The sequence below is a fragment of the Oncorhynchus nerka genome, linkage group LG18 (assembly GCF_034236695.1).
Source record: "Oncorhynchus nerka isolate Pitt River linkage group LG18, Oner_Uvic_2.0, whole genome shotgun sequence".
Lineage (NCBI taxonomy): Eukaryota > Metazoa > Chordata > Actinopteri > Salmoniformes > Salmonidae > Oncorhynchus > Oncorhynchus nerka.
In genome coordinates, this window is record NC_088413.1 from 31,927,836 (window position 1) to 31,946,816 (window position 18,981).

At 42.5% G+C, this 18,981-nt stretch overlaps 1 protein-coding gene across 2 annotated transcripts in view; it reads right to left on the reverse strand.

Moving 5' to 3' along the window:
• Nucleotides 1-3,012: 3,012 nt before the first annotated feature.
• LOC115145686 (zinc finger and SCAN domain-containing protein 10-like) overlaps nucleotides 3,013-18,981 on the reverse strand; it is a 29,969-nt gene continuing 14,000 nt past the window's right edge. Inside the window, exons 6-7 of one of the 2 annotated variants that reach the window (XM_065004001.1) lie at nucleotides 15,204-15,328; nucleotides 3,013-5,199 (exon numbers count right to left, since the gene is read on the reverse strand). In XM_065004001.1, coding sequence (XP_064860073.1) covers nucleotides 4,399-5,199; nucleotides 15,204-15,328 — 926 coding nt within the window. In that variant the 3' untranslated portion in view covers nucleotides 3,013-4,398. Of the gene's footprint in view, nucleotides 5,200-14,020; nucleotides 15,329-18,981 lie in introns of those variants that run through there. The other variant, XM_029687211.2, reaches the window with a different exon arrangement.

Here is an 18,981-nt window from a genome sequence, read left to right on the forward strand (position 1 = left end):
TTACAAATAAATACAAAATAAAAACCTGAAATGTATTGAGTCAATACAGTGGCAAGAAAAAGTATGTGAACCCTTTGGAATGACCTGGATTTATGCATAAATTGGTTATCAAATTTAATCTGATCTTCATCTAAGTCACAACATCAGACAAATATAGTGTGCTTAAACTAATAACACACAAATGATTGTATTTGTCTTGTCTATATTGAATACATCATTTAAACAATCACAGTGTAGGTTGGAAAAAGTATGTGAATAGGCTAATGACGAGATTGGAGATGTTGGTTAGAGCTGCCTTGCCCTATAAAATAATAATCTATACACCCAGTCACTACAAAGATACAGGTGTTCTTCCTAACTCAGTTGCAGGAATTAGGAATTATCAGGATTAAAAAAATTAATGGAACGGAGCTAAGTACAGGCAAAGTCCTAGAGGAAAACCTGGTACAGTCTGCTTTTCACCAGACACTGGGAGATGATTTCACCTTTCAGCAGGACAATAGCCTAAAACACAAGGCCAAATCTACACTGGAGTTGCTTGTCAAAGAAGATAAGGAATGTTCAGTGTGCAATAATAGTGTTTAGCATACTTTTTGAATGACTACCTCATCTCTGTACCCCACACATACAATTATATGTAAGGTCCCTCAGTTGAGCTGTGAATTTCAAACAAACACTGATTCAACCACAAAGACCACGGAGGTTTTACAATGCCTCGCAAATAAGGGTACCTATTGGTAGATGGGTAAAAAAAATAAAAAGCAGACATTGAATATCCCTTTGGACATGGTGAAGTTATTAATTAAACTTTGGATGGTGTATCAATACACCATCACTACAAAGACACAGGCATCCTTCCTAACTCAGTTGCCGGAGAGGAAGGAAACCGCTCCATGAGGCCAATGGTTGCCAATTTCACCATTAGGCCAATGGTGACTGTAAAACAATTACAAAGTTTAATGGCTGTGATAGGAGAAAACGGAGGATGGATCAACAACATTGTAGTTTCTCCACAACACTAACCTAAATGACAGAGTGAAAATAATGAAGCCTGTACATAATAAATATATTCCAAAACATGTTTGCAATAAGGCACTAAAGTAAAACAGCAAAACATGTGGCAAAGAAATTACCTTTATATACTGAATAGTAAGTGTTATGTTTGCGGCAAATCCAACACAACACATCACTGAGTACCAGTCTTCATATTTTAAAACATGGTGGTGGCTGCATCATGTTATGGGTATGCTTGTCATCGGCAAGGGACTTTTTTTCTTAGGATAAAAAGAAACGGAATAAAGCGAAGCACAGGAAAATCCTAGAGGAAGACCTGGTTCAGTCTGCATTCCAACACACTGGGAGACAAATTCAGCTTTCAGCGGGACAATAACCTAAAACACAAGGCCAAATACACACTGGAGTTGCTTACCAAGATGACATTGAATGCTCCTGAGTGGCCTAGTTACAGTTTTGACTTAAATCAGCTTGAAAATATCTAGCAAGACTTCAAAATGGCTGTCTAGCTATGATCAACAACCAACTTGAATACATTTTTTTTTTAAACCATGTGCAAATATTTTACAATTCAGGTGTGCAAAACTCTTAAAGACTTATCCAGAAAGACTCACAGCTGTAATTGCTGCCAAAGGTGATTTTAACATACTTGTGGGTGTGAATATTTATGTAAATTATATATTTCTGTATTTCATTTTTAATACATTTTCTAACATTTCTAAAAAAAAACTGCATTAATTCAAGAGATATGAATATTTTATGAAGGCACCCATTCTTCAAATAATCAATAAAAGCTTTCTTGCATTTTCAATATTATCCTCAGTAGAATTCAGAGCCATTATCCTCAGGAAAATTCAGAGGCAGATCATATGGTTGAATTCAAATATACTGATGAATTTAAAAAAATTGGGAATGTGTTTCTGGAAAAGAATATATATATTTTTAAAATTTAAAATTATATCATTGATAAGCAAATGGGAATTTTACACTGTGCACAATTGTATGGGAAAATATTTACTATCAGGACTGGCAGCAATTCCAACAGAATGGAAGAAAAAGTTAACAAATTAGATGCCTTCCCACACAATTTCAACTCTTACTGGGGGAAGCATTTATAGAACATTAGACTCCGCAATCTGAATGTTTCAGTTTTTGGCTACTAATAAGATGTTACAAATATTTAAAACTCAGAAAACAAATATGTTAATATTGGACTCTTTCAACCTAATTGTCAAACAGTATTATACACTGGATTGCAAAAGAAAATGTGAGGTCTCCAGATTTAACTGATAACTGGGACCAAATAACACAACAAGAAGGATGGGCCTTGATTTCATATACAAAAGAAAGGTGCTCCTGATTGCCAGTAATATGACAATTCTATTTGTTTAGTTTTTTTGTTTGTTGAGTTGTATTTATTGTGGTTGTTTTGTATTTTTGTATGTGATTCCTGTGCATGTCCTTTTCTAGTTTAAGGTCATTGCTTCTTTGCTTTTGTGTGTCCACCACACCGAGGTAGTGGACTGAAGAGGGTTGGGTGGTCTGGGGGAGATGTGGCTGGTAGTCTGGGTGACCATGAACCTTTAGCTTCCACTTCCCTATTGTGAGTTGGTTATTTGTAACATCTGTCAATGATATTACATGCCTATTGATTGAAACAAATACAAGGAAAGAAAAAAAAACAAAAGAAAAAGGACGGCTCCTTGAAAAAAAATAATATATATTTAGAATAATAAATAGTTGCATAATAAAAAATAGTTTAGTTCCCCTAAATGTGGGAAGGTGGAGGTGGGTAAAACATTTTTTTTTTTTAATTAAGTCTAGTCCATCTCTAACACTGTGATTCAAGTACCTAACAATATGGAGCCATTGGAGTTAATAATAAAAAAAGGTCTTCCATATGTGTTGATTCATGAATGAAGTATAATGTTTTGGTCAGAGTGAGATAAAGGAAACTCAGTCCTTAAAATTATATAAAAATAACCAAGTCAGTCAGCACAGAGTCAATATTGAATTTAATTTCAACAAAATGGTCATACACTCACATAACATGAAGTACAGTACTATTATTGCACAAAATGATACGTGACAAGTAGAATAACTTGTCTCACTGTGGTACACTTTTCTGTGAATCTAGTACCCTCGCTTTGATACAATTCATTTGAAACAACTTTGGAAAAGGTTCAACATTACCTTTCACATATTTTCAACACTTTATACCAGTGAAGAGTTTTTACAGACACCTTCACACAAACCATCACCATATCATCTACCCTGCCTCATCATACTCATTATTTCCTCGGTTCACTTCATCCAGTTCACTACTACATCCAAAACCAACAGAATTAACTACAAACTAACTGGTACTACATATTCATATACAAACTAACTAGTATTACATTTTCTGCTGGAATGACCTTACTGAAGAGCTCAGTGACTTTCAATGTGGCACAGTCACAGGACGCCACCTTTCCAACAAGTCAGTTTGTCAAATTTCTGCCCTGCTATAGCTGCCCCGGTCAACTGTAAATGCTGTTATTTTGAAGTGGAAACGTCTAGTAGGAACAATGCCTCAGCCGCAAAGTGGTAGGCTGCACAAGATCACAGAACTGGACTGCTGAAGCGCGTAGCGTGTACAAATCGTTGGTAGCAACACTCACTACCCAGTTCCAAGCTGCCTCTGGAAGCAACATCAGCACAAGAACTGTTCATCGGGAGCTTCATGAAATGGGTTTCTATGGCCAAGCAGCCGCACACAAGCCTAAGAGCACCATGTGCAATGCCAAAGGTTGGCTGGAATGGTGTAAAGCTGCCCGCCATTGGACTCTGGAGCAGAGGAAACGCATTCTCTGGTGTGATGAATCACGCGTCACAATCTGGCAGTCTTAACGCTACAGCATGCAATGATATTCTAGACGATTCTGTGCATTCAAGTTTGTGACAACAGTTTGGGGAAGGCCCTTTCCTGTTTCAGCATGACAACGCCCCTGTGCACAAAGTGAGGTCCATACACAAATGGTTTGTTGAGATCGGTGTGGAAGAACTTGACTGGCCTGTACAGAGCCCTGACCTCAACTCCATCTTACACCTTTGGGATTAATTGGAATGCCGATTGCGAGCCAGGCCTAATTGCCCAACATCATTGCCCGATCTCACTAATTATTTTGTGGTTGAATGGAAGGAAGTCCCAGGAGCAATGTTCCAACATGTAGTGGAAAGCCTTCCCAGAAGAGTGGAGGCTGTTATAGCAGCAAAGGGGATACCAATATTAACGCCCATGATTTTGGAATGAGATGTTCGACGAGCAGGTGTCCACATACTTTTGGTCATGTAAGCTAAAGAATGGTTCCCAGATATCCCCTGTGTAAAACTCAAGCCACACTGCTACAATTTCTCTCCTTTGTGGACACTCCTATGTCTGGTAAGGTTAGTCAGGAAGGAGAAGCTCTTGTGACATAGTTTGCACTTGAAGGGCCTCTCCTTGGTGTGAACGGTCTGGTGCTTCTTCACATAGGTCGCCTCAGTAAAGCGCTTCCCACACGTGGGGCAGGCATACGGCTTGTCTGCGTCTGTCCTAATGCTCAGCCTCCCACGTTGTGACCCAATGACACCAGAGGAGGTAGAAGCAGGAGCCACCGCCCTCAGGTGGTTAGTCTTTGAGCTCCCTCCTTGACCTCTTGTCATTGTTTGGGTGTTGTTTGGATTGTGTGCTGTGTTATAAGCAAGGTAAATCTTGTGGTGAACGCCCATCCTTACCCTGTCTGTATTGGTGGGGTAACCATGAGGTAACTGAGGAAGGCTAGACCCAGGGTGACCTGCATTGGTGTTTGTATCATAGGAACAGGAGGGTCTGTCTCTATCATCCCCAGGTCCTGCTCCTTCCCTGCACTGAGACTGTGAAGAGAAGGGTCTGGGCTGCAGACTGGATCCCTGACTGGAGCCTCGGCCTCTCTGATGACCACCAGGACTGAGATTGTTCAGTCCCCCTGTCCACTGGTTGTGCTCTGTGTGGTGGTGGAGTCTCTGTCCCTCACGGTTGGGTGCTGGTTCTGACTTGGGAAGGAAGCATGACAGCTCCTGATCCACTGTCCTGATCTGAGGCCAGGGTTTGTGTCCAGCCGCCTCAGAGGTCCAGTCTCTCCCGCCAGCAACACCTGATATCTGCAGCTCTTCATGGACTGCAGACTGTAAACACAAATTGTACAGAAGAGCATATAAAGGTTTATATGAGAAACAATTTGCTGTACACACGTGCTCAGCTCAAATGTCATGTTTAGCAACAAAGGCCAGAACAAATGGATGCGTTTCACCGGCAGCCTTCATCAGCGGCACCCGCAGAACTTTTGTCACTATGAACATTTGAGCTGCGCACAACCATTTCTCTTTCTATGATTATAAAACATTAACCATTAGAACAAGCTCCCCAAGGAGCGAAAAGATGCAGAAACAAATCTATGGACATTTGATTTGGAATGTACTACAGTCCGTCGACAAGAAATGATCAACGCTAGAAGTTGTGTGCAAATGGACAGTGTTTCCTCCGACACATTGGTGCGGCTGGCTTCCGGGATAAGTGAGCAGTGTGTCAGGAAGCAGTTCGGCTTGGCAGGGTCGTGCTTCGGTGGACACACGTGTTACGGATGTGAAATGGCTAGCTAGTTAGCGGTGGTGCGTCAATCGGTGACGTCACTTGCTTTGAGACCTGGAAGTAGTGGTTCCCCTTGCTCTGCAAGGGCCGCGGTTTTTGTGGAGCGATCGGTAACGATGCTTCGAGGGTGACTGTGGATGTGTGCAGAGGGTCCCCGGTTCGCGTCCGGGTAGGGGCGAGGGGACGGACGGAAGCTATACTGTTAAACATGGCTCTCGACCTTCGCCTCTCCCGAGTCTGTAGGAGAGTTGCAGCGATGGGACAAGACTAACTACCAATTGGATATCACAAAATTGGGGAGAATAAGCGGTAAATGTACAACAACAAAAATGTGTGCACAAATATCTCAGTGACCTAGCAGCCAGTCTGGAATTCAGCCAGCTCCAATTAAAATACCTGATCAAAGACAACCTACAGCTCAAAGGTAATGTCAAAACATTCACAACTACTGTTAATTCATTATCAAGTGACAAAATGCTCAAATAAATGTTATTTCTCTAGAGTTTAAGACTGGGGGGTTATTATTGTTCTAAGATGGTCATACCGTGGATTATTTAGCTATTTGATTTTGAATTTGTAGGTCTAAAAATAGATACACAGTACCAGTCAAGTTTGGACACACCTACTCATTCAAATATATATATATATTTTTTGTGCTATTTTCTACATTGTAAAATAATAATGAAATCATCAAAACTATGAAATAACACATATGGAATCATGTAGTAACCAAAAAAGTGTTAAACAAATCAAAATATATTTTAGATTCTTCAAAGTAGCCAACCTTTGCCTTGATGACAGCTTTGCACACTCTTGGCATTCTCTCAACCAGCTTCACCTGGAATGCTTTTCATATACTGAGCACTTGTTGGCTGCTTTTCTTTCACTCTCAGGTTCAACTCATCCAATACCATCTCAATTGGGTTGAGGTTGGGTGATTATGGAGGCTAGGTAATCTGATGCAGCATTCCATCATTCTACTTCTTGGTCAAATAGCCCTTACACAGCCTATAGGTGTGTTGGATCATTGTCCTGTTGAAAAACAAAAGATAGTCCCATGAAGCGCAAACCAGATGGAGTGGTGTATCACTGCAGAATGCTGTAGTAGCCATGCTGGTTAAGTCTGCTTTGAATTCTAAACAAATCACAGACACCTCCAACACTTCACGGTGGGAACCACACATGCGGAGATCATCCATTCATCTACTCTGCGTCTCACAAAGACACGGTGGTTGGAACCAAAAATCTCAAATTTGGACTTATCAGACCAACTGACAGATTTCCACTGGTCTAATTTCCATTGATCATGTTTCTTGGCCCAAGCAAGTCTCTTCTTCTTATTGGTGTCCTTTAGTAGTGGTTTCTTTGCAGGAATTTGACCACGAAGGCCTGATTTCATGCAGTCTCCTCTGAACAGTTGATGTTGAGATGTGACTGTTACTTGAACTCTGTGAAGCATTTATTTGGGCTGCAATTTCTGATGCTGGTATCTCTAATGAACTTATCCTCTGCAGCAGAGAACTCTGGGTCTTCCATTCCTGTGGCTGTCCTCATGAACCAGTTTCATTATAGAGCTTGATGGTTTTGCAACTGCACTTGAAGAAACTTTCAAAGTTGACTGACCTTCATGTCCTAAACTAATGATGGACTGTCGTTTCTCTTTGCTTATTTGAGCTGTTCTTGCCATAATATGGACTTGGTCTTTAACCAAATAGGGCTATCTTCTGTATACTACCCATAACTTGTCACAACACAACTGATTGGCTCAAATGCATTAAGAAGGAAATTAATTTCACAAATGAACTTTTAACAAGGCACACCTGTTAATTGAAATGCATTCCAGGTGATTACCTCATGAAGCTGGTTGAGAGAATGCCAAGTGTGCAAAGCTGTCATCAAGTAAAAGGGTGGCTACTTTGAAGAATCGCAAATATAAAATATATTTTGATTTGTTTAACACTTTTTTTGTTACTACATGATTCCATGTGTGTTATTTCATAGTTTTGATGTCTTCACTATTATTCTACAATGTAGAAAATATTAAAAATAAAGAAAAACCCTTAAATGAGTAGGTGTGTCAACTTTTGACTGGTACTGTATATATTTGATCAAATCTAGACTTTGGCCTTTAGTACCAGATCCCATGAAAACGCATTGAATAACACATTCATAAATGGAAATAATAAATCAAAAGGAATCAAAAGGTTTTCAAGTGTGCTTTGTTTTATTTGTGCTTTTCTTTTACACATATTTAACCCTTTTTTTGTGGTAGACATAAAACTACCTCCATACTTCCGTTAATTAAAAAAAACTGATACCAGTTACATTCAGACGAGTCCCGTGACACTTGTGGGGATCGTAAGAGCAAAACGGATAGTTTTCGTGATAGTCTCATCTTTCCATATTCGCTTTGTAGGCCAAACCGTTCAGACACTACAGACGTTTTCATGAGAATACCAATTTTCGGGATGTCCCATGTTCTGACAAACACCACTGTAGCTTGGCCACCTTCCACCGCAGATGCGGATGTGATGGATTGAGACTCAGCCTATGCCACAAAACAGATTTCTCTAGCTTAAACTGAAAGATTTTGATGTGAATTTTTAAGTGTTACTTATATTGACGCACTGGTGTATCAATAGACTCTAGGGGGATTTATTAGACCTACAGTCCCATTCAATGAGAGAGAACCTGGTTTTCACAGGTCTTTCTGAGAGTAATGATGGAAATATACAAACAAAACCATATATCCTAGCAGATGAGGTATTGAAAATTGCCCCATCATGGCCAAATTCGGTCATCGGAGAAATATAAAAAGTACCAGTTAAATCCAAGGGTAGACTATTACAAAGTACAAACTTTGGGCTTAATGACCAGTTTCCTAAAGAAAGAAATAACAGGTGGAAAACATCCTACCCAATGCTTAAATATGCAATATGAAGCACTGGTTGCAAAAATTCTAATAGTTTGCCTAATTTCAGTTTATGTGACAAAACAAGAAATCAGTGTAGAGAATCATTGTACTATCTAAACCAATGTGAAATATATTTTCAACTGTCTGAAGCTGTTGTACAAAACCAAAAGTAAAAGATGCAAAAACTAAACTTAAGAAATTCACACATAGAACAGATCTACCGCTTCTTAGACTTGCGTTCACTGAGATTGACAGATCTATAACGCACATTTCTATATGAATTTGATTGGGTCTCCCAAAATATGACATATTGCAGCTTTAAGGAAGATAGACTTGGCTTGGTGCTTATATTGTTGTTGACAAGCTCTATATTAACGGCAAGCTATACTGAGATGAAAAGGATAGACCTTGGCTTTCTATGTGAATTTGGTCCGGTCACCCAAAAAGTTACATATTGCAGCTTAACAGAAATACAAATAGCATCCTGTGAGGGGTTGATTGCTGACGATGAGCTAGTAATGGCAATTAAGTCATTCCAAACTGGTAAATCTCCAATGCCAATTGAGGGGTACAGGGTATTTTTACAGAACACTAAGAACCTTTGCTCACCTGCTTACATTTTTCATTTGAACAGGGGGAATGATCAACATCCCAAAGAGAGGGACTGATTACATTACTATTGAAGCAGGAAGCAAATTTACATTTACATTTAAGTCATTTAGCAGACGCTCTTATCCAGAGCGACTTACAAATTGGTGCTTTCACCTTATGACATCCAGTGGAACAGCCACTTTACAATAGTGCCTCTAGGTCTTTTAAGGGGGTGAGAAGGATTACTTTATCCTATCCTAGGTATTCCTTAAAGAGGTGGAGTTTCAGGTGTCTCCGGAAGGTGGTGATTGCCTCCGCTGTCCTGGCGTCGTGAGGGAGTTTGTTCCACCATTGGGGGGCCAGAGCAGCGAACAGTTTTGACTGGGCTGAGCGGGAACTGTACTTCCTCAGTGGTAGGGAGGCGAGCAGGCCAGAGGTGGATGAACGCAGTGCCCTTGTTTGGGTGTAGGGCCTGATCAGAGCCTGGAGGTACTGAGGTGCCGTTCCCCTCACAGCTCCGTAGGCAAGCACCATGGTCTTGTAGCGGATGCGAGCTTCAACTGGAAGCCAGTGGAGAGAGCGGAGGAGCGGGGTGACGTGAGAGAACTTGGGAAGGTTGAACACCAGACGGGCTGCGGCGTTCTGGATGAGTTGTAGGGGTTTAATGGCACAGGCAGGGAGCCCAGCCAACAGCGAGTTGCAGTAATCCAGACGGGAGATGACAAGTGCCTGGATTAGGACCTGCGCCGCTTCCTGTGTGAGGCAGGGTCGTACTCTGCGGATGTTGTAGAGCATGAACCTACAGGAACGGGCCACCGCCTTGATGTTATTTGAGAACGACAGGGTGTTGTCCAGGATCACGCCAAGGTTCTTAGCGCTCTGGGACGAGGACACAATGGAGTTGTCAACCGTGATGGCGAGATCATGGAACGGGCAGTCCTTCCCCGGGAGGAAGAGCAGCTCCGTCTTGCCGAGGTTCAGCTTGAGGTGATGATCCGTCATCCACACTGATATGTCTGCCAGACATGCAGAGATGCGATTCGCCACCTGGTCATCAGAAGGGGAAAGGAGAAGATTAATTGTGTGTCGTCTGCATAGCAATGATAGGAGAGACCATGTGAGGTTATGACAGAGGCAAGTGACTTGGTGTATAGCGAGAATAGGAGAGGGCCTAGAACAGAGCCCTGGGGACACCAGTGGTGAGAGCACGTGGTGAGGAGACGGATTCTCGCCACGCCACCTGGTAGGAGCGACCTGTCAGGTAGGACGCAATCAAGCGTGGGCCGCGCCGGAGATGCCCAACTCGGAGAGGGTGGAGAGGAGGATCTGATGGTTCACAGTATCGAAGGCAGCCGATAGGTCTAGAAGGATGAGAGCAGAGGAGAGAGAGTTAGCTTTAGCAGTGCGGAGCGCCTCCGTGATACAGAGAAGAGCAGTCTCAGTTGAATGACTAGTCTTGAAACCTGACTGATTTGGATCAAGAAGGTCATTCTGAGAGAGATAGCGGGAGAGCTGGCCAAGGACGGCACGTTCAAGAGTTTTGGAGAGAAAAGAAAGAAGGGATACTGGTCTGTAGTTGTTGACATCGGAGGGATCGAGTGTAGGTTTTTTTCAGAAGGGGTGCAACTCTCGCTCTCTTGAAGACGGGAGAGACGTAGCCAGCGGTCAGGGATGAGTTGATGAGCGAGGTGAGGTAAGGGAGAAGGTCACCGGAGATGGTCTGGAGAAGAGAGGAGGGGATAGGGTCAAGCGGGCAGGTTGTTGGGCGGCCGGCCGTCACAAGACGCGAGATGTCATCTGGAGAGAGAGGGGAGAAAGAGGTCAGAGCACAGGGTAGGGCAGTGTGAGCAGAACCAGCGGTGTCGTTTGACTTAGCAAACGAGGATCGGATGTCGTCGACCTTCTTTTCAAAATGGTTGACGAAGTCATCTGCAGAGAGGGAGGAGGGGGGAGGGGAGGAGGATTCAAGAGGGAGGAGAAGGTGGCAAAGAGCTTCCTAGGGTTAGAGGCAGATGCTTGGAATTTAGAGTGGTAGAAAGTGGCTTTAGCAGCAGAGACAGAGGAGGAAAATGTAGAGAGGAGGGAGTGAAAGGATGCCAGGTCCGCAGGGAGGCGAGTTTTCCTCCATTTCCGCTCGGCTGCCCGGAGCCCTGTTCTGTGAGCTCGCAATGAGTCGTCGAGCCACGGAGCGGGAGGGAGGACCGAGCCGGCCTGGAGGATAGGGGACATAGAGAGTCAAAGGATGCAGAAAGGGAGGAGAGGAGGGTTGAGGAGGCAGAATCAGGAGATAGGTTGGAGAAGGTTTGAGCAGAGGGAAGAGATGATAGGATGGAAGAGGAGAGAGTAGCGGGGGAGAGAGAGCGAAGGTTGGGACGGCGCGATACCATCCGAGTAGGGGCAGTGTGGGAAGTGTTGGATGAGAGCGAGAGGAAAAGGATACAAGGTAGTGGTCGGAGACTTGGAGGGGAGTTGCAATGAGGTTAGTGGAGGAACAGCATCTAGTAAAGATGAGGTCGAGCGTATTGCCTGCCTTGTGAGTAGGGGGAAGGTGAGAGGGTGAGGTCAAAAGAGGAGAGGAGTGGAAAGAAGGAGGCAGAGGGAATGAGTCAAAGGTAGACGTGGGGAGGTTAAAGTCGCCCAGAACTGTGAGAGGTGAGCCGTCCTCAGGAAAGGAGCTTATCAAGGCATCAAGCTCATTGATGAACTCTCCGAGGGAACCTGGAGGGCGATAAATGATAAGGATGTTAAGCTTGAAAGGGCTGGTAACTGTGACAGCATGGAATTCAAAGGAGGCGATAGACAGATGGGTAAGGGGAGAAAGAGAGAATGACCACTTGGGAGAGATGAGGATCCCGGTGCCACCACCCCGCTGACCAGAAGCTCTCGGGGTGTGCGAGAGCACGTGGGCGGACGAAGAGAGCAGTAGGAGTAGCGGTGTTGTCTGTGGTGATCCATGTTTCTGTCAGAGCCAAGAAGTCGAGGGACTGGAGGGAGGCATAGGCTGAGATGAACTCTGCCTTGTTGGCCGCAGATCGGCAGTTCCAGAGGCTACCGGAGACCTGGAACTCCACGTGGGTCGTGCGCGCTGGGACCACCAGATTAGGGTGGCCGCGGCCATGCGGTGTGGAGCGTTTGTATGGTCTGTGCAGAGAGGAGAGAACAGGGATAGACAGACACATAGTTGACAGGCTAGAGAAGAGGCTACGCTAATGCAGAGGAGATTGGAATGACAAGTGGACTACACGTCTCGAATGTTCAGAAAGTTAAGCTTACGTAGCAAGAATCTAATCTAAATGCCCATTATATAAGCCCTGTGCACCTCAAACTGAAGACTCCTCACTTTGTGCTGTGATACCCATGTTCTATCAAGATGTTTAGCACTTAGAATTAAGAAAGTAATAAGCAAAGTGAGCAATCTGGCTTTATTTAGGGTTGCTACATAGGTAGGTTGCTACATACATCTAATGTTCATTTCTCTACCATAAGCCACCTCCAACGTCTGTTCAGAGAATTTGACAGTACAGGATCTCCACATCTGTCTTCTTTACCTGCGGGATCACCGGAGACCAGCCGATGAAACTGAGGAGTATTTCTGTCTGTAATAAAGCCCTTTTGTGGGGAAAAACTAATTCTGATTGGCTGCACCTGGCTCCCCAGTAGGTGGGCCTATGCCCTCCCAGGCCCACCCATGGCTGTGCCCCTGCCCAGTCTTGTGAAATCCATAGATTCGGGCATAATGAATTTATTTCAATTGACTGATGTTCTTATATGAACTGTAACTAAGTAAAATCATGAAGTTGTTGCATTTATTTTTGTTCAGTATAATAGGTATGTGTATCAGTGGTATTACAACCAAAATGTCCTTATATGCAGATGATACAGCATTTGCCTTTCAGCCTCAACAATCATCACTAGATGCTCTTATTGAAGATCTGAATTACTTTTCTAATTTATCGGGTCTGAAACCAAATGATGAGAAATATACCTTTTTGAGAGTGGGTTCCTTAAGAAAGTACAACTATCTTTTGCCCTGTTGTGGAGCAATGGCCCAGTGGACATGCTTGGCATCCACATTCCAAAAGAATGAAGGATCTTGTAAAGGAGAACTTAGATGTGAAACTAGCCAAGATTGACAAAATACTATTGCTGTGGAAAGGTAAAGCTTTGTATTTATATGGCAGAATAACCTTGAAAAACACCTTCATTGCCTCTATCTACAGTGCCTTCAGAAAGTATGCACACCCCTTTACAGCCTGAATTTTGTGTCACTGGACTACACACATTACCCTATAATGTCAAAGTGGAATTATGTTTTTAGAAATGTTTACAAATTAATAAAAAATAAAAACCTGAAATGTCTTGAGTCAATACAGTGGCAAGAAAAAGTATGTGAACCCTTTGGAATGACCTGGATTTATGCATAAATTGGTTATCAAATTTAATCTGATCTTCATCTAAGTCACAACATCAGACAAATACAGTGTGCTTAAACTAATAACACACAAATGATTGTATTTGTCTTGTCTATATTGAATACATCATTTAAACAATCACAGTGTAGGTTGGAAAAAGTATGTGAATAGGCTAATGACGAGATTGGAGATGTTGGTTAGAGCTGCCTTGCCCTATAAAATAATAATCTATACACCCAGTCACCACAAAGATACAGGTGTTCTTCCTAACTCAGTTGCCGGAGAAGAAGGAAACTGCTCAGGAATTATCAGGATAAAAAAAAATTATGGAACGGAGCTAAGCACAGGCAAAGTCATGAATGAAGTATAATGTTTTGGTCAGAATGAGATAAAGGAAACTCAGTCGCTAAAATGATACAAAAATAACCAAGTCAGTCAGCACAGAGTCAATTTTGAATTTAATTTCAACAAAATGGTCATATACTCACATAACGTGAAGTATAGTACTTTTATTGCACAAAACGATGCGTGACAAGTTGAATAACTTGTCTCACTATGGTACACTTTTCTGTAAATCTAGTACCATCGCTTTGATAAAAATCACTTGAGAAAACTTTGGAAAAGGTTCAACATTACCTTTCACATATTTTCAATACTTTATACCAGTGAATAGTTTTTACAGACACCTTCACACCAACCATCACCATATCATCTACTCTGCCTCATCATACTCATTCTTTCCTCAGATTTAACTACAAACTAACTAGTACTACATTACATGTCACTATACATGGCCCGTGTGCATTTTCTGCTGGTGTATCCTGAGGTAGCTCCTCTCTGAGAACCTCTTCCCACAATGCGTACAGGCGAACGGCCTCTCTCCCGTGTGGACTTTCAGGTGCATCTTCAGCTGGTGCTGGTGGGAGAACCTCTTCTCACACCGGGGGCAGCTGTAGGGTTTCTCCCCTGTGTGGACCCTCTGGTGTCTCTTTAGGTGACCAGCCTGAGCGAAGCACATTTGACAATGGGTACAACTGTAGGGTTTCTCCCCTGTGTGCATCCTCTGATGGATCTCCACCTGTTTGGGGAAACTGAAGGCTTTCCCACAGAACAAACACGGGAAGCGCTTCTCTTTGCCACCGGATCTGCAGATAGAGTTACTGCTACTGTAATTTGTCAATGGGCTTGTGTAGCCATTTGGTATTGAGGCACTGGCATGGTCAGAAGTCTGGTTTAACATTAGGAAAGTGTGAGGAGGATGAAGGCCAGGGAATGTCTGTGTTGTTGCAGGGTCCATGTTCCAGTTTATAGATCCTATAGAAGGCAGGCTGAAGGAAGCACCTATTAGGGGGTTAACCTGAGGCGCCACCAATGTCTCTGAATCACAATTATAGGAGCAGGACGGAGCATTGCTAGCCCAGTCTGTGTCTGTTGTTCTCTCACCTCGCATACGGACACCTCCCTGTCCCCGCATACCAAATCTACACCTTGCCCTGGTCTCAGACAGTCTATTGTCATGGAGACTAAGTTTGGTTATTGTTTTGGGTTCAACAGTCTGTTTCTGGTTGTGGTTAACAGTGTTGTTCCCCAGCCCAGAGTTGAGGACGCTGTTCCATCCACTGACCTCCACTATGTCGCCTCTGGTCCTGGCCTTCTCAGTGATGTCCCCTGGGCCCTTGGTTGCACCCGTCTGGTTCTGGGAATCCAAGATGGCCACCCAGTCTCCCCTGTTAGCCTCCAGCCAACCACCTGCAAGAAGAGGTTAGAATATAGACTTATATTTCGTTTTTTTTGTCAGTTACCAGGTCAAGTTCATACATTTATAATTTGAGTTTTTGTATGTAAACATAAGTTGTATTGATTTAATTGTATGAATGAAAAAAAATTATAGCCAGGTGCATCACTATTTCAATGGAAGATCTATCACTATATGTAGGCTGTATGTATACTGAGTATACAAAACATGCTCTTTCCTTGACATTGAGATGACAGACTGAAAGGGAGGGGACAGGAAAAAAATAAGGATTTTTAAGTCTTGAGACAATTGAGATATGGTTTGTGTATGTACAGTGGGGCAAAAAAAGTATTTAGTCAGCCACCAATTGTGCAAGTTCTCCCACTTAAAAATATGAGAAAGGCCTGTATTTTATCATAGGTGCACTTCAACTATGATAGACAAAATATTTTTAAAATCCAGAAAATCACATTGTAGGATTTTTTATGAATTTATTTGCAAATGATGGTGGAAAATAAGTATTTGGTCAATAACAAAAGTTTATCTCAATACTTTGTTCTATACCCTTTGTTGGCAATGACAGAGGTCAAATGTTTTCTGTAAGTCTTCACAAGGTTTTCACACACTGTTGCTGGTATTTTGGCCCATTCCTCCATGCAGATCTCCTCTAGAGCAGTGATGTTTTGGGGCTGTTGCTGGGCAACACAGACTTTCAACTCCCTCCAAAGATTTTCTATGGGGTTGAGATCTGGAAACTGGCTAGGTCACTCCAGGACCTTGAAATGCTTCTTACGAAGCCACTCCTTCGTTGCCCGGCGGTGTGTTTGGGATCATTGTCATACTGAAAGACCCAGCCATGTTTCATCTTCAATGCCCTTGCTGATGGAAGGAGGTTTTCACTCAAAATCTCACGATACATGGCCCCATTCATTCTTTCCTTTACACGGATCAGTCGTCCTGGTCCCATTGCAGAAAAACAGCCCCAAAGCATGATGTTTCCACCCCCATGCTTCACAGTAGGTATGGTGTTCTTTGGATGCAACTCAGCATTCTTTGTCCTCCAAACACGACGAGTTGAGTTTTTACCAAAAAGTTATATTTTGGTTTCATCTGACCATATGGCATTCTCAGAATCTTCTTCTGGATCATCCAAATGCTCTCTAGCAAACTACAGACGGGCCTGGACGTGTACTGGCTTAAGCAGGGGGACACGTCTGGCACTGCAGGATTTGAGTCCCTGGTGATTTGGTCCCAGCTCTCTGCAGGTCATTCACTAGTTCCCCCCCGTGTGGTTCTGGGATTTTTGCTCACCGGTCTTGTGATCATTTTGACCCCACGGGGTGAGATCTTGCGTGGAGCCCCAGATCGAGGGAGATTATCAGTGGTCTTGTATGTCTTCCATTTCCTAATAATTGCTCCCACAGTTGATTTCTTCAAACCAAGATGCTTATCTATTGCAGATTCAGTCTTCCCAGCCTGGTGCAGGTCTACAACCTAGTTTCTGGTGTCCTTTGACAGCTCTTTGGTCTTGGCCATAGTGGAGTTTGGACTGTGACTGTTTGAGGTTGTGGACAGGTGTCTTTTATACTGATAACAAGTTCAAACAGGTGCCATTAATACAGGTAACGAGTAGAGGACAGAGGAGCCTCTTAAAGAAGAAGTTACAGGTCTGTGAGAGCCAGAAATCTTTCTTGTTTGTAGGTGACCAAATACTTATTTTCCACTATAATTTGCAAATAAATTCATAAAAAATCCTACAATGTGATTTTCTGGATTTTTTTCTCTCAATTTGTCTGTCATAGTTGAAGTGTACCTATGATGAAAATTGCAGGCCTCTCTCATCTTTTTCAGTGGGAGAACTTGCACAATTGGTGGCTGACTAAATACTTTTTTGCCCCACTGTATGTGTGCCATTTAGATGGTGAATGGGCAAGACAAAAGATTTAAGTGCCTTTGAACGGGGTATGGGAGTAGGTGGCAGGCATAGTGCTGTTGATGTGACTGTATTACCGCCACACCGGCGGTCACAAGACATGAAGGCAGTCAAATTCGGCGTGACCGTTTAGTCATAGTAATTAGGCTTCTCCAAGCTCTGATACTGCTGCTGCTGGTCATTAGTGCCTTACCAAACTTGCTAACTGCCTTGTAATTAGCACTCTATTGTCCTTCTAATCACTCTGACAATGTAAATGTGTTCGAAAATCTAATCAAACAATTAATGAGAGTCCATGAGCTTATGTTGAGCAACATTTCAATAGGCTATGCAATTGCGTGATGGCCTCTTAAAAAGAGGAGGAACCCGTCAGCTTTCTATAGGCTAGGCCACTATATTTATTTCTCAACTTTCCTAATATTAAGAACATTTCTTATATTTACAACAGGAGTATAGCCTACCTGGCTGGAATGAAAATAAATCACGGGGAAAAACATCCTCCATTACTTACAATAAGTGCATAGATGACATGTATTTTTTCCCGCTGCCCCTGTTTCGAAACATGATAATGGTCCATTCTAAATCAACACAAATTTCACACATATATTATTTAGTATATGTACAGACAAGAATACATCAGGAATAGTCTGATGTGTGACAATATTAGCCTATCACTTGTGAATGATGCCCAGCATAAGAACAATGACTTTTGTTTGCAACTTTTTCTAATCATAGTAGCACACCTCATGTGGTCTAGCCCATGGGTCTATATGTTTTAATAAGGTTTGTATCAAAACTAAAGTGGCCAAATAACTTTACAAGGGGTGTATAGCCTAACTGGCATACATAAGCAGCGCATGAGTTTCAAGTTTGGGTTAGATAATTTTCACCATAAAAAATCAAATGTATAATAAAAGCATGCATAATTGCATTTGTGGTCACTCTTGACAAAGGTGTTTTCCGCTAATGGAACATTCACACTTATAGCCTACTACCATGTGCGCAATGCTGCGCTTATAATGTTTTAAAAAATTGCCTAACATTTTAAGCTAAACATTCTGATTTGTTGCGTCAGCCACATTGCGTAAAAAAGTTTTTTTGATGTAAGTGGTTGTATTCATTTGGGATCTATCGCATCCCACAACTGTCCCAGACTATGTTTGGAATATTTATTTATTGCACAGAATAGGTCGGCTTTTGTACTATGGAGGATAGTAGATTGACAAAGGCTAGTGCTTTTGCTGTTCGTTAGGCCTACTCATCTTGTTGGCTGACGAAAAGTAAATGTGGACAGTTCTTCAAATATGTTCAATATGCACCTCGGAATTGGATAAGGACACGCGCAGTTGCGTCCCCAATGTGTCTATCTTCACTTGTAGCCTGTGAGAAAGACCCGATCACTTGAAGGAGCACGCAGCACTCAGGGAGAAGGGCACAATGGCCACAAAAGGCATGGATTTTTTTAGGGTGCATTACGGCCACACAAAGGGGTTGCCGCAGTAAAATTCTAGGCATTATCAAGTGCTTGTCAAATTGTGAATGAGTGACTGATGTAGTGTGTACAGTCTGCGTAAAAAACTAAGCAGAGCTCATGCCTTTCAAGCTATTTTTTTTCAAATAATCATTAGAGTCGCATCCGGCAGCCTTACAATGTATTACAAATCAAAACATATAGCCCAACGTTTGTATCACAACTAAAGTTACATTAATAACTATAAATTAAGCATTTGGGGG